Source organism: Gorilla gorilla, chromosome 11 (genome assembly GCF_029281585.2).
Source record: "Gorilla gorilla gorilla isolate KB3781 chromosome 11, NHGRI_mGorGor1-v2.1_pri, whole genome shotgun sequence".
NCBI lineage: Eukaryota > Metazoa > Chordata > Mammalia > Primates > Hominidae > Gorilla > Gorilla gorilla.
The window spans coordinates 85,410,919-85,434,299 of record NC_073235.2 but is presented as its reverse complement, the minus strand read 5'-3'; the positions used below and the strand labels follow the sequence as shown (position 1 = coordinate 85,434,299).

The 23,381-nt window shown below is 35.7% G+C and overlaps 1 protein-coding gene across 2 annotated transcripts in view; it reads left to right on the top strand.

Moving 5' to 3' along the window:
- NCKAP1 (NCK associated protein 1) overlaps positions 1 to 23,381 on the top strand; it is a 113,257-nt gene that overhangs the window by 73,319 nt on the left and 16,557 nt on the right. For both annotated transcript variants that reach the window (XM_004032918.5, XM_004032919.5), the window contains 8 exons: positions 123 to 255; positions 2,649 to 2,768; positions 7,323 to 7,462; positions 8,323 to 8,454; positions 11,581 to 11,799; positions 11,989 to 12,119; positions 12,410 to 12,507; positions 22,749 to 22,842. In XM_004032918.5, the coding sequence (XP_004032966.1) occupies positions 123 to 255; positions 2,649 to 2,768; positions 7,323 to 7,462; positions 8,323 to 8,454; positions 11,581 to 11,799; positions 11,989 to 12,119; positions 12,410 to 12,507; positions 22,749 to 22,842 (1,067 nt within the window). The remainder of the gene's footprint in view (positions 1 to 122; positions 256 to 2,648; positions 2,769 to 7,322; positions 7,463 to 8,322; positions 8,455 to 11,580; positions 11,800 to 11,988; positions 12,120 to 12,409; positions 12,508 to 22,748; positions 22,843 to 23,381) is intronic.

The following is a 23,381-nucleotide window of genomic DNA, read 5'->3' as shown; positions in this document are numbered from 1 at the left end:
CTCTTCTTAAATCAGTGGTACCAGTTATCATTCATTCACTTGAATCAAATTAACTGTAAGGTACTATATCAGAAAACTTACTTTAAATGTAAAAATTGTGATTCTGATTTTTGTTTATATAGTTTTTATAGTCGTGCTTTTGAGAAGATGTTTCAGCAGTGTTTGGAGTTACCCTCTCAATCAAGATACTCAATTGCATTTCCACTACTTTGCACTCATTTTATGAGTTGCACGCATGAACTGTGTCCAGAAGAGGTAATTATAGCGTACTACTGTGAGTTATATGGTATGCAAAGTAAACTAGATCAAACCTGTAGCCAACCAAATATTTACAGTCATAATTACCTAACTTAGCTTCCCATCGAATACATCTCTATGCAGAATCAGAAAAGTGCTTGAACAGATACATAGGTTTAATATATATATAGATAAATAAACATAAGTATAATAAGAACATACCATAAAGTCACTTGGAATTACCTTTTTTAAGATAAATGGTGGGTCAGGTATTAATATCTGTGGAAAAGATTTATATAGTAATTGATTTTGTATACTTAATTTTCCTCTTAAACTGTCATGGAAAGGACTCGAAAATTAAATTTATGGATTACTGAATAAGCATAAACAAGTCAAAGAGAGATTCACTAGCTTATTATTACTAACTTGTTAATAAATATACTAAGCAAAATCCAGATTTGCTGATACTTGTGGGATACATACATGCATGTGCATACACACACACAGTTGCAGAGTAATTGAACTGCTTGGTAGTTTTGTTGATGCCAAGTATCTGTGAAAAATGTACTCAGTGTTTCTTCTAATCTTTAAAGAAGAAATATTTTCTATGTGTGATAAGAATATAAAGATTAAATAATGTATTTCTTTATTATAATTTAACTTAGTGTTTAGTCCCTTTACTTAAAATTGCAGAACTTGTAGAAAAGAAACTTAGAGATAGCAGGAACATGATCAGTTTCTTCAAGCATTAGACAACATCTGTTGCAGATTGTATGCCAGTATTCCAGGGGAAGCCAACTTTGAGACAGAAGTTAGCTTACAGGAAGTTTATTAGGGAATACTTTCAGAATTTCTACCTATGAGGATATTAATACCACCAATTTTAATAGATTTATGAATTTTTTAGATTTAATAGATTTTTTCTCCCCAACTTGACACCTGAGATGTATTATTAACTGTTTCCTCACCATCAAATTTCTTTTCATTAAATTACCCGTAAAATCCTTCTAATTTTATTTATATGTCATGTCCTGAATCCATCCTCTACTTTCCATGGCTATTGTCATTTTTACAGTTCAGATTTATGATACTCTTCATATGTACTCTAAATGGAGTTCATCTTTGCCTGGATTACCTGAGTGGTCTCTTTGCTTCTGCCATTGTTCTCCTAAACTTTATTCTTGGCACCGTAGCCAAAGGCAGAGGTCGGATAATAGAGAGATTTGTATGACATGTTAAACCTTAGTTTTTCTCCATCTCAGCATTTCTGAGCTGTTGAAACGGAGTAGTGAAATCAGATTTGTATTTTAAATAAGTTAGTATCTGTAAAGAACAAATTTGAGCAGTCTTAATTCAGTATTCTTTTTTCAGGAAGAATTAATAGCAGAAGATTTATGTCTTTCAGAAGTCAGAATTTGATTAAACAAAACACTGTTTATTAATTGAAATCTTTCCTAAGGTGAACCAATATTTAATTGTATCAGGTTGTAAATCTTTTTTTTTTATTTGACTTTCTATTAAAGTTTTACAGGGCATTTTAAATAAAATACGTTAGATATAATAGATCTAGGAAAAGTTATTTTCTATGCTCAAGTATTTTTATATTTTATGTATTTTACACTTATTTCATCATAGAAATACTGTATGTAAGCTCTACATATATGATTATGGAAGGTCAGGGCAGGAAAACTGTTAAAAATTTTATTTCTTTGTAAAGTATTAGAAATGTGTAGTGCAAAAATTTACAGTGTTTTATACTCAACATTCCAGTTACCATAGATAAGAAAAAAACAATCAAACGATTGCAACCCACTAAAACTAAAAAGAGAATCCTGTAGAGATGGATGCATGATCAGCTTTTTTTTTTTTTTCTTCCTGGGAGCAATGGGGTTTGATTTTAGAGATTTGAATGCCTTGGACTTTGTATTACCAAATTGATTTCTCACCATTTTATTTAAATATTTGAGCTCTTCTTTCCTGTTTATACAAAGTTATGTCACAATTTATACATTTATAGAGACACAGATTTTAAATAAGATTGGAAACAGTACTCTAAATCTGTTTCCTTTCACATTATATGTTTAATATTTTAACATTTAAGAACTGGATATAGGACTTTGTGGAATTTGAAAATTAAATACATAGTTTTTCATGTTAAGCAAAATACTGATTTTTCAAGACTCCTCCCAGTTATACATTGCTTTCACAATCACCAAATACTTTGTCATTTATGTTCAAATACAGTATGGTGAGTTAGTTGTTACAAGAGGCAAAAGCAATTTTTAACATCTCCCACCCTCACTATTGCAGAATGTACCTTTAGCCTAATTTTCCATGTCTATTTAGAAGTCTTTTTAATTCAACGTACTTTCTTTATAACTTGTATTATTATTATTATTCTGCCTTCACAGCGACATCATATTGGAGATCGCAGTCTTTCCTTATGTAATATGTTCCTAGATGAAATGGCCAAACAAGCTCGAAATCTCATCACTGATATTTGCACAGAACAGTGTACCCTTAGTGACCAGGTAATGATTTAAATGTTTCCAACAGATAGGAAATTTTGAGTGTGAAGGCAAGAAAATGTGCTTTTAGCCAGTTGTTGTTTTACTTTCCATTCTTTAGTTCCCACACTATTAGTAAACCTCAAACCTCTGCTGTGAAACTCCATTAACAGGTATAATTTCTTAGATGTAAACTTTTTGGCAAGACTCTACGTACTGTTTGTGTTCTTTAATCAGGAGTCACGTGTAGTTTTTACGTGTGTGTGGTGTTAGCACCTGATTCTGCTATTTCTTTGAAAGTTGCAAAAGAACTGGAATTAAGCATATTTGGTGATTTTCAATCCACTGTACTTATAATTCAGATTGAAGCTCAGATTGCCCCGTCATTGGCTAGTGGGAGTCCTTTTTTTTTTCTTTCCAACTTTAAGCATTTATTTATTTATTTATTTATTTTTTATTATACTTTAAGTTTTAGGGTACATGTGCACAACGTGCAGGTTAGTTACATATGTATACATATGCCATGTTGGTGTGCTGCACCCATTAACTCGTCATTTAACATTAGGTATATCTCCTAATGCTATCCCTCCCCCCTTCCCCCACCCCACAACAGGCCCCAGTGTGTGATGTTCCTCTTCCTGTGTCCATGTGTTCTCATTGTTCAATTCCCACCTATGAGTGAGAACATGTGGTGGTTGGTTTTTTGTCCTTGCGATAGTTTACTGAGAATGATGGTTTCCAGCTTCACCCATGTCCCTACAAAGGACATGAACTCATCATTTTTTATGGCCGCATAGTATTCCATGGTGTATATGTGCCACATTTTCTTAATCCAGTCTATCATTGTTGGACCTTTGGGTTGGTTCCAAGTCTTTGCTATTGTGAATAGTGCTGCAATAGACATACGTGTGCATGTGTCTTTATAGCAGCATGTGTTATAATCCTTTGGGTATATACCCAGTAGTGGGATGGATGGGTCAAATGGTATTTCTAGTTCTAGATCCTTGAGGAATCACCACACTGACTTCCACAGTGGTTGAACTAGTTTACAGTCCCACCAACAGTGTAAAAGTGTTCCTATTTCTCCACATCTTCTCCAGCACCTGTTGCTTTCTGACTTTTTAATGATTGCCATTCTAGCTGGTGTAAGATGGTATCTCATTGTGGTTTTTGATTTGCATTTCTCTGATGGCCAGTGATGATGAGCATTTTTTCATGTGTCTTTTGGCTGCATAAATGTCTTCTTCTGAGAAGTGTCTGTTTATATCCTTTGCCCACTTTTTGATGGGGTTGTTTGGTTTTTTTCTTGTATATTTGTTTGAGTTCATTGTAGATTCTGGATATTAGCCCTTTGTCAGATGAGTAGATTGCAAAAATTTTCTCCCGTTCTTTAGGTTGCCTGTTCACTCTGATGGTAGTTTCTTTTGCTGTGCAGAAGGTCTTTAGTTTAATTAGATCCCATTTGTCAATTTTGGCTTTTGTTGCTATTGCTTTTGGTGTTTTAGACATGAAGTCCTTGCCCATGCTTATGTCCTGAATGGTATTGCCTAGGTTTTCTTCTAGGGTTTTTATGGTTTTAGGTCTAACATGTAAGTCTTTAATCCATCTTGAATTAATTTTTGTATAAGGTGTAAGGAAGGGATCCAGTTTCAGCTGTCTACATATGGCTAGCCAGTTTTCCCAGCACCATTTATTAAATAGGGAATCATTTCCCCATTGCTTGTTTTTGTCAGGTTTGTCAAAGATCAGATGGTTGTAGATATGCGGCATTATTTCTGAGGGCTTTGTTCTGTTCCATTGGTCTATATCTCTGTTTTGGTACCAGTACCATGCTGTTTTGGTTACTGTAGCCTTGTAATATAGTTTGAAGTCAAGTAGCGTGATGCTTCCGGCTTTGTTCTTTTGGCTTAGGATTGACTTGGTAATGCGGGCTCTTTTTTGGTTCCATATGAACTTTAAAGTAGTTTTTTCCAATTCTGTGAAGAAAGTCATTGGTAGCTTGATGGGGATGGCATTGAATCTATAAATTACCTTGGGCAGTGTGGCCATTTTCACAATATTGATTCTTCCTACCCATGAGCATGGAATGTTCTTCCATTTGTTTGTATCCTCTTTTATTTCATTGAGCAGTGATTTGTAGTTCTCCTTGAAGAGGTCCTTCACATCCCTTGTAAGTTGGATTCCTAGGTATTTTATTGTCTTTGAAGCAATTGTGAATGGGAGTTCACTCATGATTTGGCTCTCTGTTATTGGTGTATAAGAATGCTTGTGATTTTTGCACATTGATTTTGTATCCTGAGACTTTGTTGAAGTTGCCTCTCAGCTTGAGATTTTGGGCTGAGACAATGGGTTTTTCTAGATATACAATCATGTCATCTGCAAACAGGGACAATTTGACTTCCTCTTTTCCTAATTGAATACCCTTTATTTCTTTCTCTTGCCTGATTGCCCTGGCCAGAACTTCCAACACTATGTTGAATAGGAGTGGTGAGAGAGGGCATCCCTGTCTTGTGCCAGTTTTCAAAGGGAATGCTTCCAGTTTTTGCCCATTCAGTATAATATTGGCTGTGGGTTTGTCATAGATGGCTGTTATTATTTTGAGATACGTCCCATCAATACTTAATTTATTGAGAGTTTTTAGCATGAAGTGTTGCTGAATTTTGTCAAAGGCCTTTTCTGCATCTATTGAGATAATCATGTGGTTTTTGTCATTGGTTCTGTTTCTATGCTGGATTACATTTATTGATTTGCATATGTTGAACCAGCCTTGCATCCCAGGGATGAAGCCTGGCTTGTGGGAGTCCTTATAGTCATTTGAGAGCTTTCTTGTTATCTGGTGTGACAAGATGTACCAGCCTTTCTAGTAGCTCTGTCTCTTATGAAGAGTGTTATAGATATTCAACACTCTGGTCTCTTTAATATTGTTGAAGTTGCAAATGTCCGTAGAAATTTTCATTTTAGGAAGGAACTCCTTTGTCACAATAGAAATGCAGTGTAATTTCTTATGCATTTTTTTCCCCAAATACCAATCCCATGGCTTTAGTTACTATCTAGGTATAAGGACTAAATAACTTTCCTTGGCCCAGCACTGTCCAATGGAGATACTATGCAAACCACATATGTAATTTAAAATTTTGTAGTAGCCATACACAAAACTTAGAAAGAAACAGGTAAAGCTAATTTTAAAAACATTGATTCAACCCGATATACCCCAAAATGTTATTATGTTAGCATGTAATCATATGAATGAAATATTGTATAGTTTTTATACTAAATCTTTGAAATCTGGTGTTTATCTTATAACACAGCTGAATTTGGACGGGGCACATTTCACGTGTGGCTACTGTAATGTACAGTGAAGCTCTCCTTCTACCTAAAATGTTATTTCTTATTTCTCATTTGCCTGCTTTGTTACCTGTCAAGTGAAATCAATTATTTCTCATTTGTACCTGTGTGGTTTTTTTTTTTTTTAATTATTGGTCTTAACAATGTGTTAGGTAGAAACCTCTCTGTCATACTTGATTCCTGCTTCTCTCACACATCTAAGTTACTGAATCCTTTCAATTTTATCTCAGAAGTCTGTCTCAGATCTGCCCATTAAAATTTTTTTTATTACACTTGCCTATTTCGTATCCCTTTTTCATGCCTTGTCTGAACTATTTCTAGCAGCTCTGTTACAATTTTCCTTTTTCAGTGTTTTCTTCTGCCAATATCAGAGTTATCCTTAGAAAATACCTCTTCATGGCCAGGCATGGTGGCTCACGCTTGTAATCCCAGCACTTTGGGAGGCCGAGGCAGGAGGATCTCCTGAGGTCAGGAATTCGAGACCAGCCTGGCCAACATGGCGAAACCCCATCTCTACTAAAAATATACAAATAAAATTAGCTGGGTGTGGTGGCAGTCGCCTGTAGTCCCAGCAGCTCAGGAGGCTGAGGCAGGAGAACCCAGGAGGTAGAGGTTGCAGTGAGCTGAGATTGTGCCATTGCACTCCAGCCTGGGCAACAAGAGTGAAACTCCATCTCAAAAAAAAAGAAAAGAAAAGAAAATGTCTCCTCATGCTGTGGCTATTTTAAAAAATTGTCGCTGTCTTTTTGCCTGCAGTTTACAATCCAACCTCTAGCTTGGCATTCAAGGCCCTTCCTAATAGTTGAAACCTCTGTACTTTACCTTACACATTATGCTCCACCACATAGTAGTTCTAACTACAGCTCTGAACCATCGTATCTTTACACAGTTTTTTTCCAAAGGCCACTTAATCCTTCCAGTGAAATATCCTTTTTCATTCCTTGCTTGCCTGGTATGTTTTTACTTGTCTTTTTAATAGTAATGTAAATAAGCATCTATGAATTACTCTATGACGTGTTTCTTCACACAAGATTTACCCGTTTCTGTTTTCACCAAGCTATGTGCATTACCCAAGCTAGCTAAGTAAGCTCTGTATCTCACTTATATTTCTGTATTTTAATATTGTTGTGATATTTGCAACATAGCCTGGATTCAGCTAATGTTTGCTTGAATAGTTAGTATGCTTTCAGAGTAATTGGTGTAATGTAAGATTTCATTCTTTTCTAAATTTAGTTGCTGCCCAAGCATTGTGCCAAAACTATCAGTCAAGCAGTGAATAAGAAATCAAAAAAGCAGACTGGTAAGAAAGGGGAACCTGAAAGGGAGAAACCAGGTGTTGAGAGCATGAGGAAAAACAGGCTGGTTGTGACCAAGTAAGTGTCCACTTATATTATACCTTTTTGCTCCAGGTAAAATATTTATTTCATTTTTTTCTATGACAGTACTGAGGAAATGCTAATAATTGTATATTCTTCATTTTCCAGCCATTTTAAAAAATATTTCTGAGCTTAATTAACTTGTTAGTTGCTTATTTCATCTCAAAATACAGATTTTGGCCTTTAGAAGAAAATATATGTAATAGTTGATATTTGTCTTTTTATACTAAGTACTGAAGGCCAATTATATGTTTAAAAAATTTTGTGTGGTACATTATAAGCAATCTGTAATTTTTAATTTATTTGAAGTTAGATAGTGGAGACTTTATTTTGGCATGTTTGTGATATATTAGAACATACCCAATGTCATTATTATAAAACAGAAATAACAGACCAGGTAGCATTCAGGGATCTTTGCTTGCTTCGTTGTTTGGAGGGGAGGTGTAGGTGGGTAATAATTCGGTAAATATTTTTTGTTTAAAGTATAGTTCCTACTTTCTTGCTAAATTGAGCAAGCCATTGCCCTTTTATAGACAACTTTCCTTCTCTCATAACAGAAAGTACTTCCGGAATTGAACGTGGTTATCTTTATGAGTGCAGAATAAGCTCTACCTTTGTATATTAAGTCAGTATATTCATTACTACCTAAAGGTAGAAACAAATGACGCCATCTTTAGAATATTGCTCTTATGTGTTAATTATAACCTTAAAGATTTTGAACTTTCTCAGTTTAGGAGATTAAAAAGTCGAATTCTCTAAGCATTATCTCCAAATAAGGTTGATATATTTATAAAATTAATTTTGTATTGCCTATGATGACATGTTGAACATTTTAATTGTTTATTAATTTTTTTCAGCCTTGATAAATTGCACACTGCACTTTCTGAGTTATGCTTCTCTATAAATTATGTACCAAACATGGTGGTATGGGAACATACCTTTACCCCACGAGAATATTTGACTTCTCATCTGGAAATACGCTTTACCAAGTAAGAAAGAATATTGACTGTTTTTGTTTGTTGACTCAGTAATGAGTTTGTTATTTAATTATACAGTGTTTTATAAGGAAAAGCATTAGTAGAACTGGATTAGTGTTAAGAATAATGAACCGGGCCGGGCCTGGTGGCTCACGCCTATAATCCCAGCACTTTGGGAGGCCGAGGTGGGCAGATCACGAGGTCAGGAGATCGAGACCATCCTGGCTAACACAGTGAAACCCCGTCTCTACTAAAAATACAAAAAATTAGCTGGGTGTGGTGGCGGGCACCTGTAGTCCCAGCTACTCGGGAGGCTGAGGCAAGAGAATGGCGTGAACCCGGGAGACAGACTTGCAGTGAGCCAAGATCATGCCACTGCACTCCAGCCTGGGTGACAGAGCAAGACTCTGTCTCAAGAATAATGAACTGGGAAATGCAAAGAATAGTGAACTGAAAATTACTTAAGATACCCAGATTCTTTTCTCATACCTATTAGTATTAACTGGTAACACCAGGCAAACCAGTTCATATCTCTGAGTCATAGCTTCCTTATATACAAAGTGAGAATATTGGAGCAAATAACGTATTTCGTCTTGCAGGTGGCAACCTAGTAGGTTCATGAAATCAGTTTATTAGGTTGTAGTCAAAGTTTAGAGAAAGAAGTGGGATTGAAAGAAAGGACAAGAGGAAGAAAAAATAGGAAAAAAAACCCAGTACACTGTGTGCATTAAATATATATATTGCTTCGTGAAATGTTTCAGTTACATATATGCATGTGTATTGACTTGCAGTGTTAAGATGCGTGTCATGCAGTAGGTCACAGTAAAATGTTTGAAGACCTGAGGACTAGATGAACCCTTACATGTTTTCTGAATTCACATGTTGCTGTTAAATAAGCCAGTAGAATTCTAGATTCTTGAATTCTCAATTCTAATTAGAATTTCCTGTTATATATGAATATATATTTTATGTATGTATATGAAATAGTGCATTGATAAGTCAGAAACCTTTCAACTTTATATTGTTTTAACCTTTTTCTGAAGTTACATATTTATTAATATTTATTCATGAAAATTTTTATTTATTTGACAATTTTTTTCTTCAAAGCCTTGAAGCAATTTATAAAACAAAATTTTGCCAAAAGGTTTTCAAAGTTTCTGTAGTCATTAACAGGTGGTGTTTGTATTTGCACTATATGCTTAACATTGTGTTAAGTACTCTAGGTAATAATGAGATAAAGATAGAACTGTAGCTGGTGAGATGACTAAAAGAATTAGAGAACAGAATATGACAGTATATAAATTGGCACTAAGTTGAGTGTTAAATTATCAGTTGACTTGAGAAGAGTCTGGTGATGAACTGTCTTTTGTTCTCCTTAGTAAGTCAGGCATCCTGACAGTAAAACCCAGAATGCCCTAGTACTTAGACCAAAGGGACATTGTGCCTTGTGGTGTTTATTATTCTCAAGTGGGTTAGAGGTGGGAGATTGGTGGGTGGAAGGGAGAGTTCAGTGTACAGCTCCCTTGTTTTCCTTGTAAACAGTCTGCTTTGTTAATCCACAGAGAAGCAATTTTTTTTTTAACCAAACATCTACTTAGTGATTAGGATCAAGGCAAGGGGAACAGCTTATTTACCTTGGAAAGATTTTTTATTTTATTTATTTATTTTGAGACGGAGTTTTGTTCTTTCGTCCAGGCTGGAGTGCAGTGGCACAATCTCGGCTCACTGCAACCTCCATCTCCCGAGTTCAAGCAATTCTCCTGCCTCAGCCTCCCGAGTAGCTGGGACTACAGGCGTGTGCCACCGTGCCTGGCTAATTTTTGTATTTTTAGTAGAGACGGGGTTTCGCCATATTGGCCAGCCAGATAGCTTGTGAATATTAGTGGGTTGGTTTTTGTCAATCAACTGAGCACAGTCTTAGGACTTAGGGATTATACACTAGGATAGCAGTTTTCGTCTTGAGTTGGCTCTTCTTGGCCTGTTTCTAGTGATGGGATTTGTCGGTTGTCTTTTAAGGATTCATCCTTACAAATACAAGTCTAAGATCTTTACAGATCTAATGCTCAGGGAGTTTTAAAGAAAGTGAAATAGGGGTGGCCAGTGTAGGATAAGATCATTTAGGGAAGTATTTTCAAAATTTGTGTTTCCTTTTTAGTCTTATACAGTTTCTTGAGATATAAACAGAACTGTGTTTTATATGCTATGAGTGATTAAAGAAAATAAAGTTGTTTGTTGCCTTATTTTGTTTGACTGTCATACAGTTTGTTTAGAGGCAGCACTAAGTCAGGCAGATCTGCAGTCAAATCCTAGTCATAACCACTTCCCAACAAAACCTTATCAATTTATGTGAGTCCTGAGCTTTATTTTTTTCCTCTGGGAGATATAGTGATAAGTACATTGTAGGTGTTTATTAAATGTGAGGATTGTGGGTAATTTATATAAAGCCTCAAAAACTACTGGCACCTAACAGTGTCAAATAAATTCAAGCTGTAGACTAAATAGTTCACTGTCCTTGCTACAAACAACTTACCATGTTAAAGCAATTTGTAAAACCCTCTTTATACTTAAATCACTTTTGTTACTGGTATTCTTAGAATGTTTTTAATCATTTTATTCACATTTCGTTGTAGTTTTTAAGTTTTCTTTTTTCTTTTTTTTTTTTTTCTTTTTTTTTAAGACAGTCTCACTCTGTTGCCCAGGCTGGAGTGCAGTGGTGCAATCTCAGCTCACTGCAACCTCTGCCTGCTGGGTTCAAGCGATTCTTCTGTCTCAACCTCCCAAGTAGCCAGGATTACAGGCATGTGCCAGGCCCAGCTAATTTTTGTATTTTTAGTGGAGACAAGGATTCACCATGTTGGCCAGGATGGTCTCGAACTCCTGACTTCAAGTGATCTGCCCGCCTCGTCCTCCCAAAATCCTGGGATTACAATAGGCGTGAACCACCATGCCCGGCCTTCATTCTTTTTTTACGTTGTTTCCTGGGAAGATAATGGCAGTAATTTTACAGCTTTGTAATAAATTATTTTTAAAGTTAATTTTATTGCTTGTTTAATATTAGATAACAGTAGGTTGAGTGCTTTATTTTACATGAATGGAAAAGTCAGAGGCTTTTCTTATTCTTCTATCCCTTCTTCCCAGGTCAATTGTTGGGATGACTATGTATAATCAAGCCACACAGGAAATTGCAAAACCTTCAGAACTTCTAACAAGTGTAAGAGCATACATGACCGTACTCCAGTCAATAGAAAACTATGTGCAGATTGATATTACAAGAGTATTTAATAATGTGCTTCTTCAACAAACACAACACTTAGACAGTCATGGAGAGCCAACCATTACAAGTCTATACACAAATTGGTAAGGAATGCATTTAGAAATTTGTAGTAGCGGAAAGTTTGTAATGAAGTACTTAGGAAAATTAATTTTTTTGTGAATAAGTACTTATTCATATTATCAGTCAACTTAAAATTATATGCAGGAATGTATATCATGATACATTCTGAATTAAGCAGTTTCTTCCGGTTATAAGTTTATGTTTCTCCTTAGGTATTTGGAAACTTTGTTACGACAAGTCAGCAATGGCCATATAGCATATTTTCCTGCAATGAAAGCATTTGTGAACTTACCTACAGAAAATGAATTAACATTCAATGCAGAGGAATATTCTGACATATCAGGTGAATAGTACTATACCACAGTTTAGAGAATGAAGAACACTTAATTCTTTTGCTAGTGTCTTGATTCTTTTGACTTTTGATTCTGTTGTGACTATTTCATTCAATTATATGCATAACTGCATATTGTATCTTAGAATTACTTTTGCATTTTGTATTCTCTCTTTCACTCTAGAGACTTCTATCAGGATTTTACATTAGTTTTTATAATGAGATGTTGTATTGTGTTAATGTTCATTTTCTTAAAGTATTTGCTCGGTCGAAAGTATAAAATTAAGTACGTTTTCTTTCAGAAATGAGGTCATTATCAGAACTACTAGGCCCATATGGTATGAAGTTTCTAAGTGAAAGCCTTATGTGGCATATTTCATCACAAGTTGCTGAACTTAAGGTAATATAGTCTTTATTAATTTTAGCTTTTAAGCATTAATTCCTGAAAAACATTTCAGGGATATGAGCAACAAGCCTACAATGTTAATTATTTTAATCCAACATGAAAGTACTAATATGAAAATGAAAATTAAATAGCTAGCAAGGCCTTTTTATGGCATCTTAGTTTAGTTTTCTCTATTTTGTAGGTGAGAAAATGGAAAGCCAAAATAGGTGAATTGACTTGGTAAACGGGACAGAACCTCAGGGTCTTTGGCTTGTGGTCAAGCCTTCATAGTATTGAATCATGATGTTTTCTTTGAAATACCAGCTTCAAAATTCCAGCCAAAGTTAAAAATTTGTTCACACTTGCGGTTTGAATGTATTTGCTTTCCATAGATTATAATACAAAACTTATTGGGCTTATTGCTTTTTCTTAGGTAATCTTTTAAATTATCTTATGCCCTCTAAGTTGAATGAAAAATGCCTTTAGAATGCTTAATGTTTCAGTAAAGATGTAAAGGAACTGAAGCAACAACATTTTAAATACCTTTTTTTAGCCTTTTAGAAATATCCTAGAGCTAAGGTGATTTATATTAAACGAATCTGTATATATAATAACTATGTAGTTTTTGAAAGAATTTGAACTTGGGCCACCAAAACTTTTGAACTTACAAGCAGAATAGAGAAGTTATGTTTTAAAATAAACATTTTCTTTGTAAAAGCTTTTTGGTGGTTACTTGAGTCTTGATATTTTAGTTTTTTTTTTGAGATGGAGTCTCACTGTGTTGCCCAGGCTGCAGTACAGTGGCACAATCTCAACTCACTGCAACTTCCACCTCCGAAGTAGCTGGGACCACAGGCACGCACCACCAAGCCTGGCTTATTTTTGTATTTTTAGTAGAGACAGTGTTTCACCGTGTTGGCCAGGCTGGTCTTGAACTCCTGACCTCAAGAGATCCGCCCACCTCGGCCTCCCAAAGTGCTGGGATTACAGGCATGAGCCACCGTGCCTGGCCAATTTTTAGTTTCTTAAGAAAATGATAGACGGTACTGGTAAGTAGCTTACAGTTCAGATGTAGCACATAGAGTTCTAAATGTGGTTAATCTGATTTACTGAAAATTGAGCAAATATGTAGAACAAGTTAATTTCTACAAACTTAATAGTATTTTGCTGAGTGAATAAATAGCAAGAGTCAGTGTGACTAAAAGCTTAGTATAATCAAAGATTTAAGGAGAGGCAATATTACCCATTGGTTAAGAACTCAAGCTTTCAGCCAGGCGTGGTGGCTCATGCCTGTAATCCAGCACTTTGGGAGGCCGAGGTGGGCGGATTGCCTGAGGTTAGGAGTTCAAGACCAGCCTGGCCAACATGGTGAAATCCCCCCTCTACTGAAAATACAAAAATTAGCTGGGTGTGGTGGTGGGCACTTGTAATCCCAGCTACTAGGGAGGCTGAGGCAGGAGAATCCGCTTCCTCCCGGGAAGCGGAGGTTGCAGTAAGCTGAGATCACACCACTGCACTCAAGCCTGCATGACAGAGTGAGACTCTGTCTCAAAAAAAAGAAAAAACTCAGGCTTTCAAGTGAGACTTTCCTGAATTTCAGACCTGTCACTTACAAGCTTTGATTTCAGACAAATGTTTAAGCTTTTACTTTGAGAGAATTTTATGAGATTATACATGTCAAGCTTTTAGGTACTCAGCATAATGTCTGTTATTTTAGTATTCATCATATCATTTTCCTCTCATTGTTATTTTTAAAGTTTTCTGCAATTATTGTATAAAAGTCAACTTTTAGATGCCTTAAAATATAAAGTTTGTAAACTTTATATGGTTGTAAATATACAAACATTGAAATGCTAGTCTTGGTTCTTTACAAGCAGTATCATTCTTATTTATTAGACTAATTCTCCTGTAAATACATAATTTTTTTCTATCCTACTGTTCTCAAATAACAAATTTCTCATCTCCAATTTTTTTTTCTTGTGTTCCTTCAGTATGAGATCATAGAAGAATTATGGCTCTGAAATTTTACTTTAGCCAGCTATTTTTTATTTCAGACTGAATAAACTAGGCACTTCTAGAATTATCTGTATTATTTTTTGCTTTTTTCTTATTTAATTCGATGGATGCAGTATCATGGTATGGTAATAAAAATTAGCCTATTTTGAGTCTCTGAATTCATTTATATGAACAGTTCCTTAATACTGCAAGGATCTGGCCTTCTGCTTTTCCTTCCTCCTCCACTTTTCCAGCATGGCTGGCCTGATTGCTGTTGTGTCATTTCAAACTACCCTTCACTAAGACATGGTCATAACTTGCCTGTTCGTGACATTCATGTATTTTTCAAATGTCACCATATCAGAATGTCCTTCCTGACCAAGCTTTCTAAAATAGCAAACATCACTTTTTATTCTCTTCATTCAGCTGTATGTGTATCTTAATTGTGACCTCTCATGCAGTGTATTTGTTTATGTCACTCTCACTAGAGTATAAATGCAGTTCTAAATTCTGTTAAAACCTTGCTGCAGACCTAACACATAGTAGGCACTTAGTAAATATTTCTTGGATGCAAAAATAAAAATAGCTAGCTTTGTTTATTTGTTGGAGACAGAGTCTTGTTGTGTCACCCAGGCTGGAGTGCAGTGGTGTGATCATGACTCACTGCTAGCTTGGCCCCCCTGGGCTCAGGCGATTCTGTCACCTCAGCCTCCTGAGTAGCTGGGACTACAGGCATGTGCCAGCAAGTACGGCTAATTTTTTGTAGAGACAGGGTTTCGCCATATTGCCCAAGCTGGTCTCTAACTCCTGGGCTCAAATGGTCCACCCACCTCAGCCTCAAAGTGCTGGGATTACAGGCACGAGCCACTGTGCCTGGCCCCAGCTTTCTTAACTCTGTTTTATTCAAGGACTTTTCTAAGATCTTCACTTATCTTATTAACTCCTTTACATCTTTAAAAGAGGTGTTTTCCTTATTTTACAAATTAGGAAAGTGAGGCCAAGAAGGATTAAATAACTTATGCACGCTCACATTTTAGTAAGTGGTGAAACTGAAATTTGAACTCAGTCTGTCTAGCACCACAGATTATGCTAGTACCATGCTACACTGTCTGTAGAACTGAGAGGGATCTCAGTAGTCATCTAACCTACTCTTATCTGATGAAGGAGCACATGTTGCATTTTTCTAGGTGTATTATCTGGTCTTTTTGAAAATGAGGCCATCTTATCAATTACTGTACATCTCTAGTTTATGTTGATTTAGTATCTAAGTAGTAATTTTTTATTGGTCCTTATTCTACATCAAGAGGCAGGGATTGCCTTTGACGAGATCACCGTTCGCGTATTTAAAAACTGCTTCCCTTCATGTATCATCTTTCTCTTCCTCGTGTGGAATATATTCATATTCAGTCTCTTTGCCATCTTTCTCACTCCTTCCTCTGTACAAACTCTGTTTTTTTTTGTTGTCACTCTTAGAGAATAGTGCCCTGAACCAAGAATGAGTTTCAGATAAGGTGTGATGAGTGAGAGTACATTTATCTATTCTGGATACTGTACTTACTGACACAGTTTAAGATAGCATGAACACATTTGGTAGCTATGCCATACTGTTTTCACAATCAACTTGCAATCAGATGAATTGTCTCTTTTTTTTGCTTATGCTAACCTTAAACCATGGCTTTCCACATCTTATATTTTGTGAAATTTTTAGACCTGAGTGTATGCTTTGTAGTTTTTCTTAGTAAAGTTTATCTTGTTAGGTATTGTCCATTATTCTAGGGTCTTTTTTTGAGTACAGATTTTATCCTAGTCTTTTAACAATTATTTTATAAACTTAACTATTTTAGCCTTGTCTGTAAGTATGAATGTTATCAAATATATTCTCATTCTTGAGAAGAAATGGAAGGTGCTTATGTTTTAACATTTCTCTCTTATATTTTGGAGTGGCTGTATTCTCTCTCAGATATTAAAATTTAAAGTTAGGGGAATGCGGAACTACTGTAAACAATGTTGACTTTTTAAATATCCTTAACCAAGATGGTTAAGGATGTTAAAACATTTTTTCTTGAAAACTTTTGATGTTAGCTTTCTAGTAATCTCCTATGTGATTCTTTTCTTACTTGACTTTTCATTTTACCTTCATAATAACTTCCATATTTTATAAATGATTTAATATTGTAGTAATTATTATTTTTTGGTATTTGTTTTTACTTTTTTGCTTCTCAAATACTAAATCCTGACTTATTTAAGGATTATGTTTTTCAGAAGGCTTCCTATGAAATATTTATATTTTTAATATTGTGCCTTCATCATTTAGTTCTTCAAAACAAGGTTAATTGTAAGGATTCCATTTTCTGGAATTGTATAATGTTTTATAGTGATTTTGTTTGAGTTCTCTCCTAATAACCTCAAGATGTAATCCAGATTGTTTAGTATTCAACTACTTGTGTATTATTAAGGACTTGAGAAGGTGTTTATTTGTGACTTTGTTTTCTCAGCCTCTGTGTACAGAGGCATACTTCATACGTATTCTTGTATTTTATTACATAAGAAATCCTACAGATCATAATGATGTTTCATATAGATAAATTCAGTGTGTTGTATACTAGTCTGTCTCATTGAAATAAATCTCTAAAAGTTATTCTGTCAGTGATGATTCTAATTTTTAGCGTCCTATAAAATTTCCTTAGAATAACCTAATTTTTGAAATTATAGGAACAAAAGAACTTACAGATTTTTGCTTCCAGTATTGGTAGTCTAGGTAATTCAGACCTCCTTATTTCCAAAGAACAACTTTAAAAGCTGGAGATATATATATATATCTATAAAATAATCTTCTTTAAAGAAGAACTAAAAAGATAGTGAAGTATTTCTAGGCTGATGCCAAGGAGAACCTGGGAAATCAGAGACATAAGCCCAGCTTTGGAAGCCACTTTTCACCCAGGCATGTGTACTGAAGCAGAAGTAACATTTGTAAAACTAAGCTGAATTCTGGTGGCCTTGTGGAACAAGGGTGTCAGTAGTCAAAAACCTAGAGTAAAGCCTTCTCAAAGTAGGGCATGGGAAGTCTGCATAATTTCTCCCCAGCCCTCTTTACATAGACACTGTCTAACTTCAGGGTAAGGATGAACTGGAAATGAGTCACCCCTCCCCAGGATTTGCAGCCCTGTTTATGTTATATGCTTTATCTAAGGCATCTCAATCCTTGGACCTGGATTAATGTGGTCCTAGGTTGGTAGTGCCCCAATGTACTTAGCAGAAGCTAACACAGATCTTCTCTGGAGAAAGGTATCCTCATCCTAGGCTTCAGATGATTCCTGCAAATAATTCATCAAGCACATGACCTTCAGCTGGAGAGTGGAAGTCTTTTGGAGATTAGTGCAGGGTGGAGGTAGGAGGTTTTATATATCTGGCAGGCTGCCATGATTAAATTATTGTCTTGTTTTCAGCCTCAAGCCTTCCTTTCTGTGCCATTGCCTTCAATTTCTGATCCCTTCCTCCTTTCCTCCCTCTTGAGGTGTGATTTAACTTGCGTCTACATTTTATCTCCATTATAAGAACTTGCTAATCAAATTTCTCACCTCTCCTTATTCTTTGCTCTAGTTTCCATCTTCCAGGAATTTGTTGACTTTTCTCCTTTGATCTTGTTTTTTCTGCTGTTTCCTTTTTTTTTTTTTTTTGGTAGGTTTATGCCTTTATTTTTTTACCTCTGACTTGAGTGGATTTCTGAAAGGAGCAGTTTTAGACATTTAAAATTCTCTACATTTCACCAGCACTTCTACATAGTTTACATACATGTTTGAGCATTTTTTTTTTTCTTTCCAACTTCTATTTTACGTTCAGGGGTGCATGTGCAGGTTTGTTATATGGGTGAATGACATGTCATGGGTTTGGCACACAGATTATATTATTTTGTCACCTAGGTAGTAAGCATAAGTACCCAATAGGTAGTGTTTTGACCCTTAACCTCCTCCCACCCTCTGCCTTCAAGTAGGCCCTGGTGTGTGTTGCTCCTTTTTTTTTTTTTTTTGTAAACAGAGTCTCGCTCTGTCGCCCAGGCTAGGAGTGCAGTGGCATGATCTCGGCTCACTGCAAGCTCTGCCTCCCAGGTTCACGCCATTCTCCTGGCTCAGCCTCCTGAGTAGTCGGGACTACAGGCGCCCACCGCCACGCCTGGCTAATTTTTCGTATTTTTTAGTAGAGACGGGGTTTCACCATGTTAGCCAGGATGGTCTCGATCTCCTGACCTCGTGATCCACCCACCTCAGCCTCCCAAAGTGCTGAGATTACAGGCATGAGCCACTGCGCTATCCATGTGTACTTGATGTTTAGCTCCCATTTTTAAGTGAAAATGTGAGGTGTTTGGTTTTCTCTTTCTGTGTTAATTCCCTTAGGATAATGGTCTCCAGCTCTATCCATGTTGCTGCAAAGGACATGATCTCATTCTTATTTATGACTGTGTAGTAGTTCATGATACATATGTACCACATTTTCTTTATTGAGTCTGTTGTCGATGGGCATTTAGGTTGATTCCATGTCTTTTTGTTGTTGTTGTGAATAGTGCTGCAGTGAACATACACATGCATGGGTCTTTATGTTAGAATGATTTATATTCCTTTGGGTATATACCCAGTAATGAGATTGCTGGGTTGAGCAGTAATTCTGTTTTAAGTTCTTTGAGAAATCTGCAAACTGCTTTTCACAGTGGCTGGACTAATTTACATTCCCATCAGCAGTGCATAAGCATTTCTTTTTCTCTGCAACCTCACCAGCATGTTTGAGCATTTTGATAGGAAACGTTTCTAAAAGTGGATCAAAGAATATGAACATTAATTTTTTTTGATATTACCAAATATCCCTCTGAAAATATTGTAGTTCACACTCTCCTCAGCAGAACATTGTGATATCTCTAATAGCATCTTAGTCTTTTTGGAGTTAGTATATACAGTGTTTTGTGTTTTGGGGGGAATTGTAATATTTTAAAGATCATTCTGTAATTTCTTTGCTGGTTTTTTTTTCTTTCTTTCTTTTTTAAGAGACAGGGTCTCCCTGTCACCTGGTCTGGAGTGCAGTTGCACGTTCACAGCTCACTGCAGCCTCCAACTCCTGGGCCCACCCTCCTGAGTAGCTGAGAAATATAGGCGTGTACCACTGTGCCTACTTTTTTTTAAGCTTTTCTTTTGTTTTTTATTTTTTGAGACAGAGTCTCGCTCTTGTCACCCAGGCTGGAGTGCAATGGCGCAATCTCAGCTCACTACAACCTCTGCCTCCCGGGTTCAGGCGATTCTCCTGCCTCAGCCTCCCGAGTAGCTGGGATTACAGGCGCCTGCCACCACGCCTTGCTAATTTTTGTATTTTTAGTAGAGATGGTGTTTCACCATGTTGGACAGGCTAGTTTCGAACTCCTGACCTCAGGTGATCCGCCCACCTCGGCCTCCCAAAGTGCTGAGATTACAGGTGTGAGCCACCGCGCCTAGCCTTTTAAAGTTTTTTGTAGAGACGAAATATTGCTGTGTTGCCCAGGCTGGTCTCAAACTCTTGGCTTCAGGTGATCCATCCACCTTGGCCTCCCAAAGTGCTAGGATTACAGATGTGAGTCACCATGCCTGGCCACTTCTTTGCTTTTATTCCCATTTTTAAAATATTTAATCTAAACTGATATAAACTAAGTATCATTTGATTCTGTCTTTTTCTTTTTATCTTAAAGGTGACCTTAATTATCTTAGTTCCTGTTTTAGCCGAGGACCTTTTTGTTTTATAGGGTAATTTGTGTGCTAATTAAAGAAGTAGAGCTTTTTTATATTTGATGGTTGTGAATAAATTGTGTGTCAGACATAATCAACACTATGTACGTGTACTTATGGTGAAACATGTTTATTCCTTTCAGGAGAAGAAAGCAACCATCTTTTTTTCTACTAAAATTCTTGGGTGTTTTATTTGGGGTTGTGCGCGTTGAGTCCATTTCTCCTTCCAGTCTGCCAAAAGAATTGTTTTGGCATTTTACAGATCAGTTCTAGTTCTTCATGGGATCCTAAAGGACATTTTTTCAAATGAAGTAGGAAATTTAAATATGAGTTTTGCCAAGAATTTTAACACTTTCTTTTTAACACAATACCAACTAAATTATATCAAACATTTTTTTAAAAAATCTTGATTGATTTCACTTGCTTTGTCTAAACTTATTCTAAACCATTTCATTGGTAATTCCTATTATTACTGCCAGCTTTCAGTTTATTCGTCAGTGAGATTAATCAATAACTTTATAGAGAGCAAAAATAGTAAGCCAGCAAATAATTTAGGGTAATGGTTCACAAATTTTACTTCTGAGACCAGTAGAAGAAGCATTACTTTGGAGCTGGTTAAAAATGCAGGTTTTTGTTCTCTGTCTCAGACCTGCTAAATCAGAAATTTTGGGGCTGGGACCCAGCAATGTGTGTTTGTAAGGAGTCCTCTAGAGAATTTTTATGCGCACAAAAGATGGGGAACCATTTCTTTAGGGATTAAGAACATGGATTTTAAAATGAGACATACCTGAATTCAAATTCCAAATTAACTGTTGAATATCACTGTAACTTTGGGCAAGTTATCCAACTTCTCTAACCTTAGTTTCCTCAGCTGTAAACTTGGAATATTACCTCCCTTAATTGGATTATAGTAAATATGATTATAAGTTACCTTGTATAAGAGCTTAACAAATGGTTATAATTGCTCTTATTATTAAACATATATCAATATTTCTGAAATAGTATGTATCTTATAGTGTTAGTAGTTGTTTTTTTTTTTTTTTCCTTTTAGTGACACATAGAATAAGGTGTATTTTAAATTCGATGGTGTTGATTCACTGATATGTGATACTATGTTTAAAGTGCATGGTCACTATCAGGCTTGGGCATAGAGTTTGAGTGTGTATTGAATCCAGTTTTAGGTTTAAGTTTGGAGAGTTTTTTTTGGCCCAGAGAGAGCAGGCAGCCTAATCAGAGACCATAGAAGTTAAATTCAGCAAATAAATGTGACTAGAGCTTAACTTCTGATTAGCAGCATAATAAGAAACAATCTGAAGTAATAACATCAAGCAACCTAAACAAAACTTATACTAATGTTTTCAAAAAAATTATTTTTATGGATTTTCTGTGTAGTTTTTTTCCCTTAAATCAGATGTTATCAACCTTTCGTTTGTAAAAAGCACCATGGCACTTTATATGCTTGCTGCACCTTCCCAGCCAGGTCTGCTGAATTGAAATAACCAAGAATGAAGCATGGATATGTGTATTTGGAAAGAGCACCACAGGTGATTGTGATGTGTACAAGGGCTGAGAACCATTATAGAGAACAAAAGTAAAGAAAATTCTGATTTACAAGAACTTTGTAGAGATATAGAGATCAGAAATTAAATTATAAACTTCACTTATGAAAGAACTGGGAAGTGTGATAGTGGTGAACTTAGTGGTGAAAGCAGACCACACAGGTAACAGTGCAACAAAGAGCAGAATGTCTCTCTCACTTCTCTCTTCGTTGTTTTAGAAACTCGGTTTATTGTTGTCTAGGCTTATCTCTGACAGAATGAAATTAATTACATTTGTGTTATAATTTTTAAATTACTTTGTAATGTTTCTTTTGAGGAGAGCATTCTTCAATGAGTTATACTTTTCTTGAATAGTTATCCTTCACACCCTTCCCTTAAATATCTCTTCCTTCTTTTCTCTTCCCTTTTCTCAGTGGTCTGTGAAAGAGGAGTAGATAGTTTATACTTCCATTTTATAATTTTTGTTGGGAAACATTACTATTATATAATCCCCATCAAGTGGTACCATACCATAACAAGTCATTCTCCCTTTCATTGTATGTATCCAGTAATACTCATTGTCTACAGGCATACTCTAGCCTGCCTTTAGCCAGGTTTAACTTTAGCAAGTTCTTTTGTTTCAGTTGGAATTTGTTGCTATGTCCATTTTAGTGTCTACTTTTTATTATTGATGCCATTCAACGTCTAAGTAAGCATAAGATGATTCTTTATCCTACTACTTACCTTTGTTGCTTTTCCTGAACTCCTTCCTTCTTGAATTTGTAAACTGAAGGGAAACACTAAGCTTATATAAATAATTTTCAGATTCTTTTATTGAAACAACAAAAAAATATATGTAGCATAGAGCGTCTGGATTTCATGAATTGTGTTTCCTACTTGCCAGATTGTAATTTCCAAGCATGCTCTTATCTCATTAACACAAAGAGGTCTGTGCCTGACCAAGGATCTTTCTTTTTTTTAGAAACTTGTGGTGGAGAATGTTGATGTGTTAACACAAATGAGGACCAGCTTTGACAAACCAGACCAGATGGCTGCACTCTTTAAAAGATTATCATGTGGGTAACTCGTGATACTTTTTATAAACATAAGAAGATCTTGATACTCAGTATTTAGCTTTGGCTCAAAATTTGTAACATAAATACAAGTAGTAAATTATGAAAAGTACTCTTTAGCTTATGAAGAGAACTAGAACATTTTTGCAGTCAAAGGATCATATAAGTGTGTGTGTGGCTTATCTGTTTCACAATTTTTCTTAACCATACTCTTAGTCTACTATGTGTCGCTGGTTCATGAATATTACCAGTATCAATTTGGTTTTGAACCCATTAAATTTAATACAGTAAATCTACATTAATTTAGACTAAAAGGATTAGCTTCTGAGCCTGTTAACTTTCTAAAAATCAACTTTATACGTATAAGTTACATACAATAAAATGTACCATTTAAGCAAATGGTATTTTGGATTTTGACAGATGGATACATTCATATAACCATTGCCACAGTCTAGATATAGAACAGTTCCATCAGTTTGAAAAATTGTTTGCTGTCTCTTTGTAGTTGGTCTCCTACCCCAGTCTCTGGCCCCAGGCCAAAC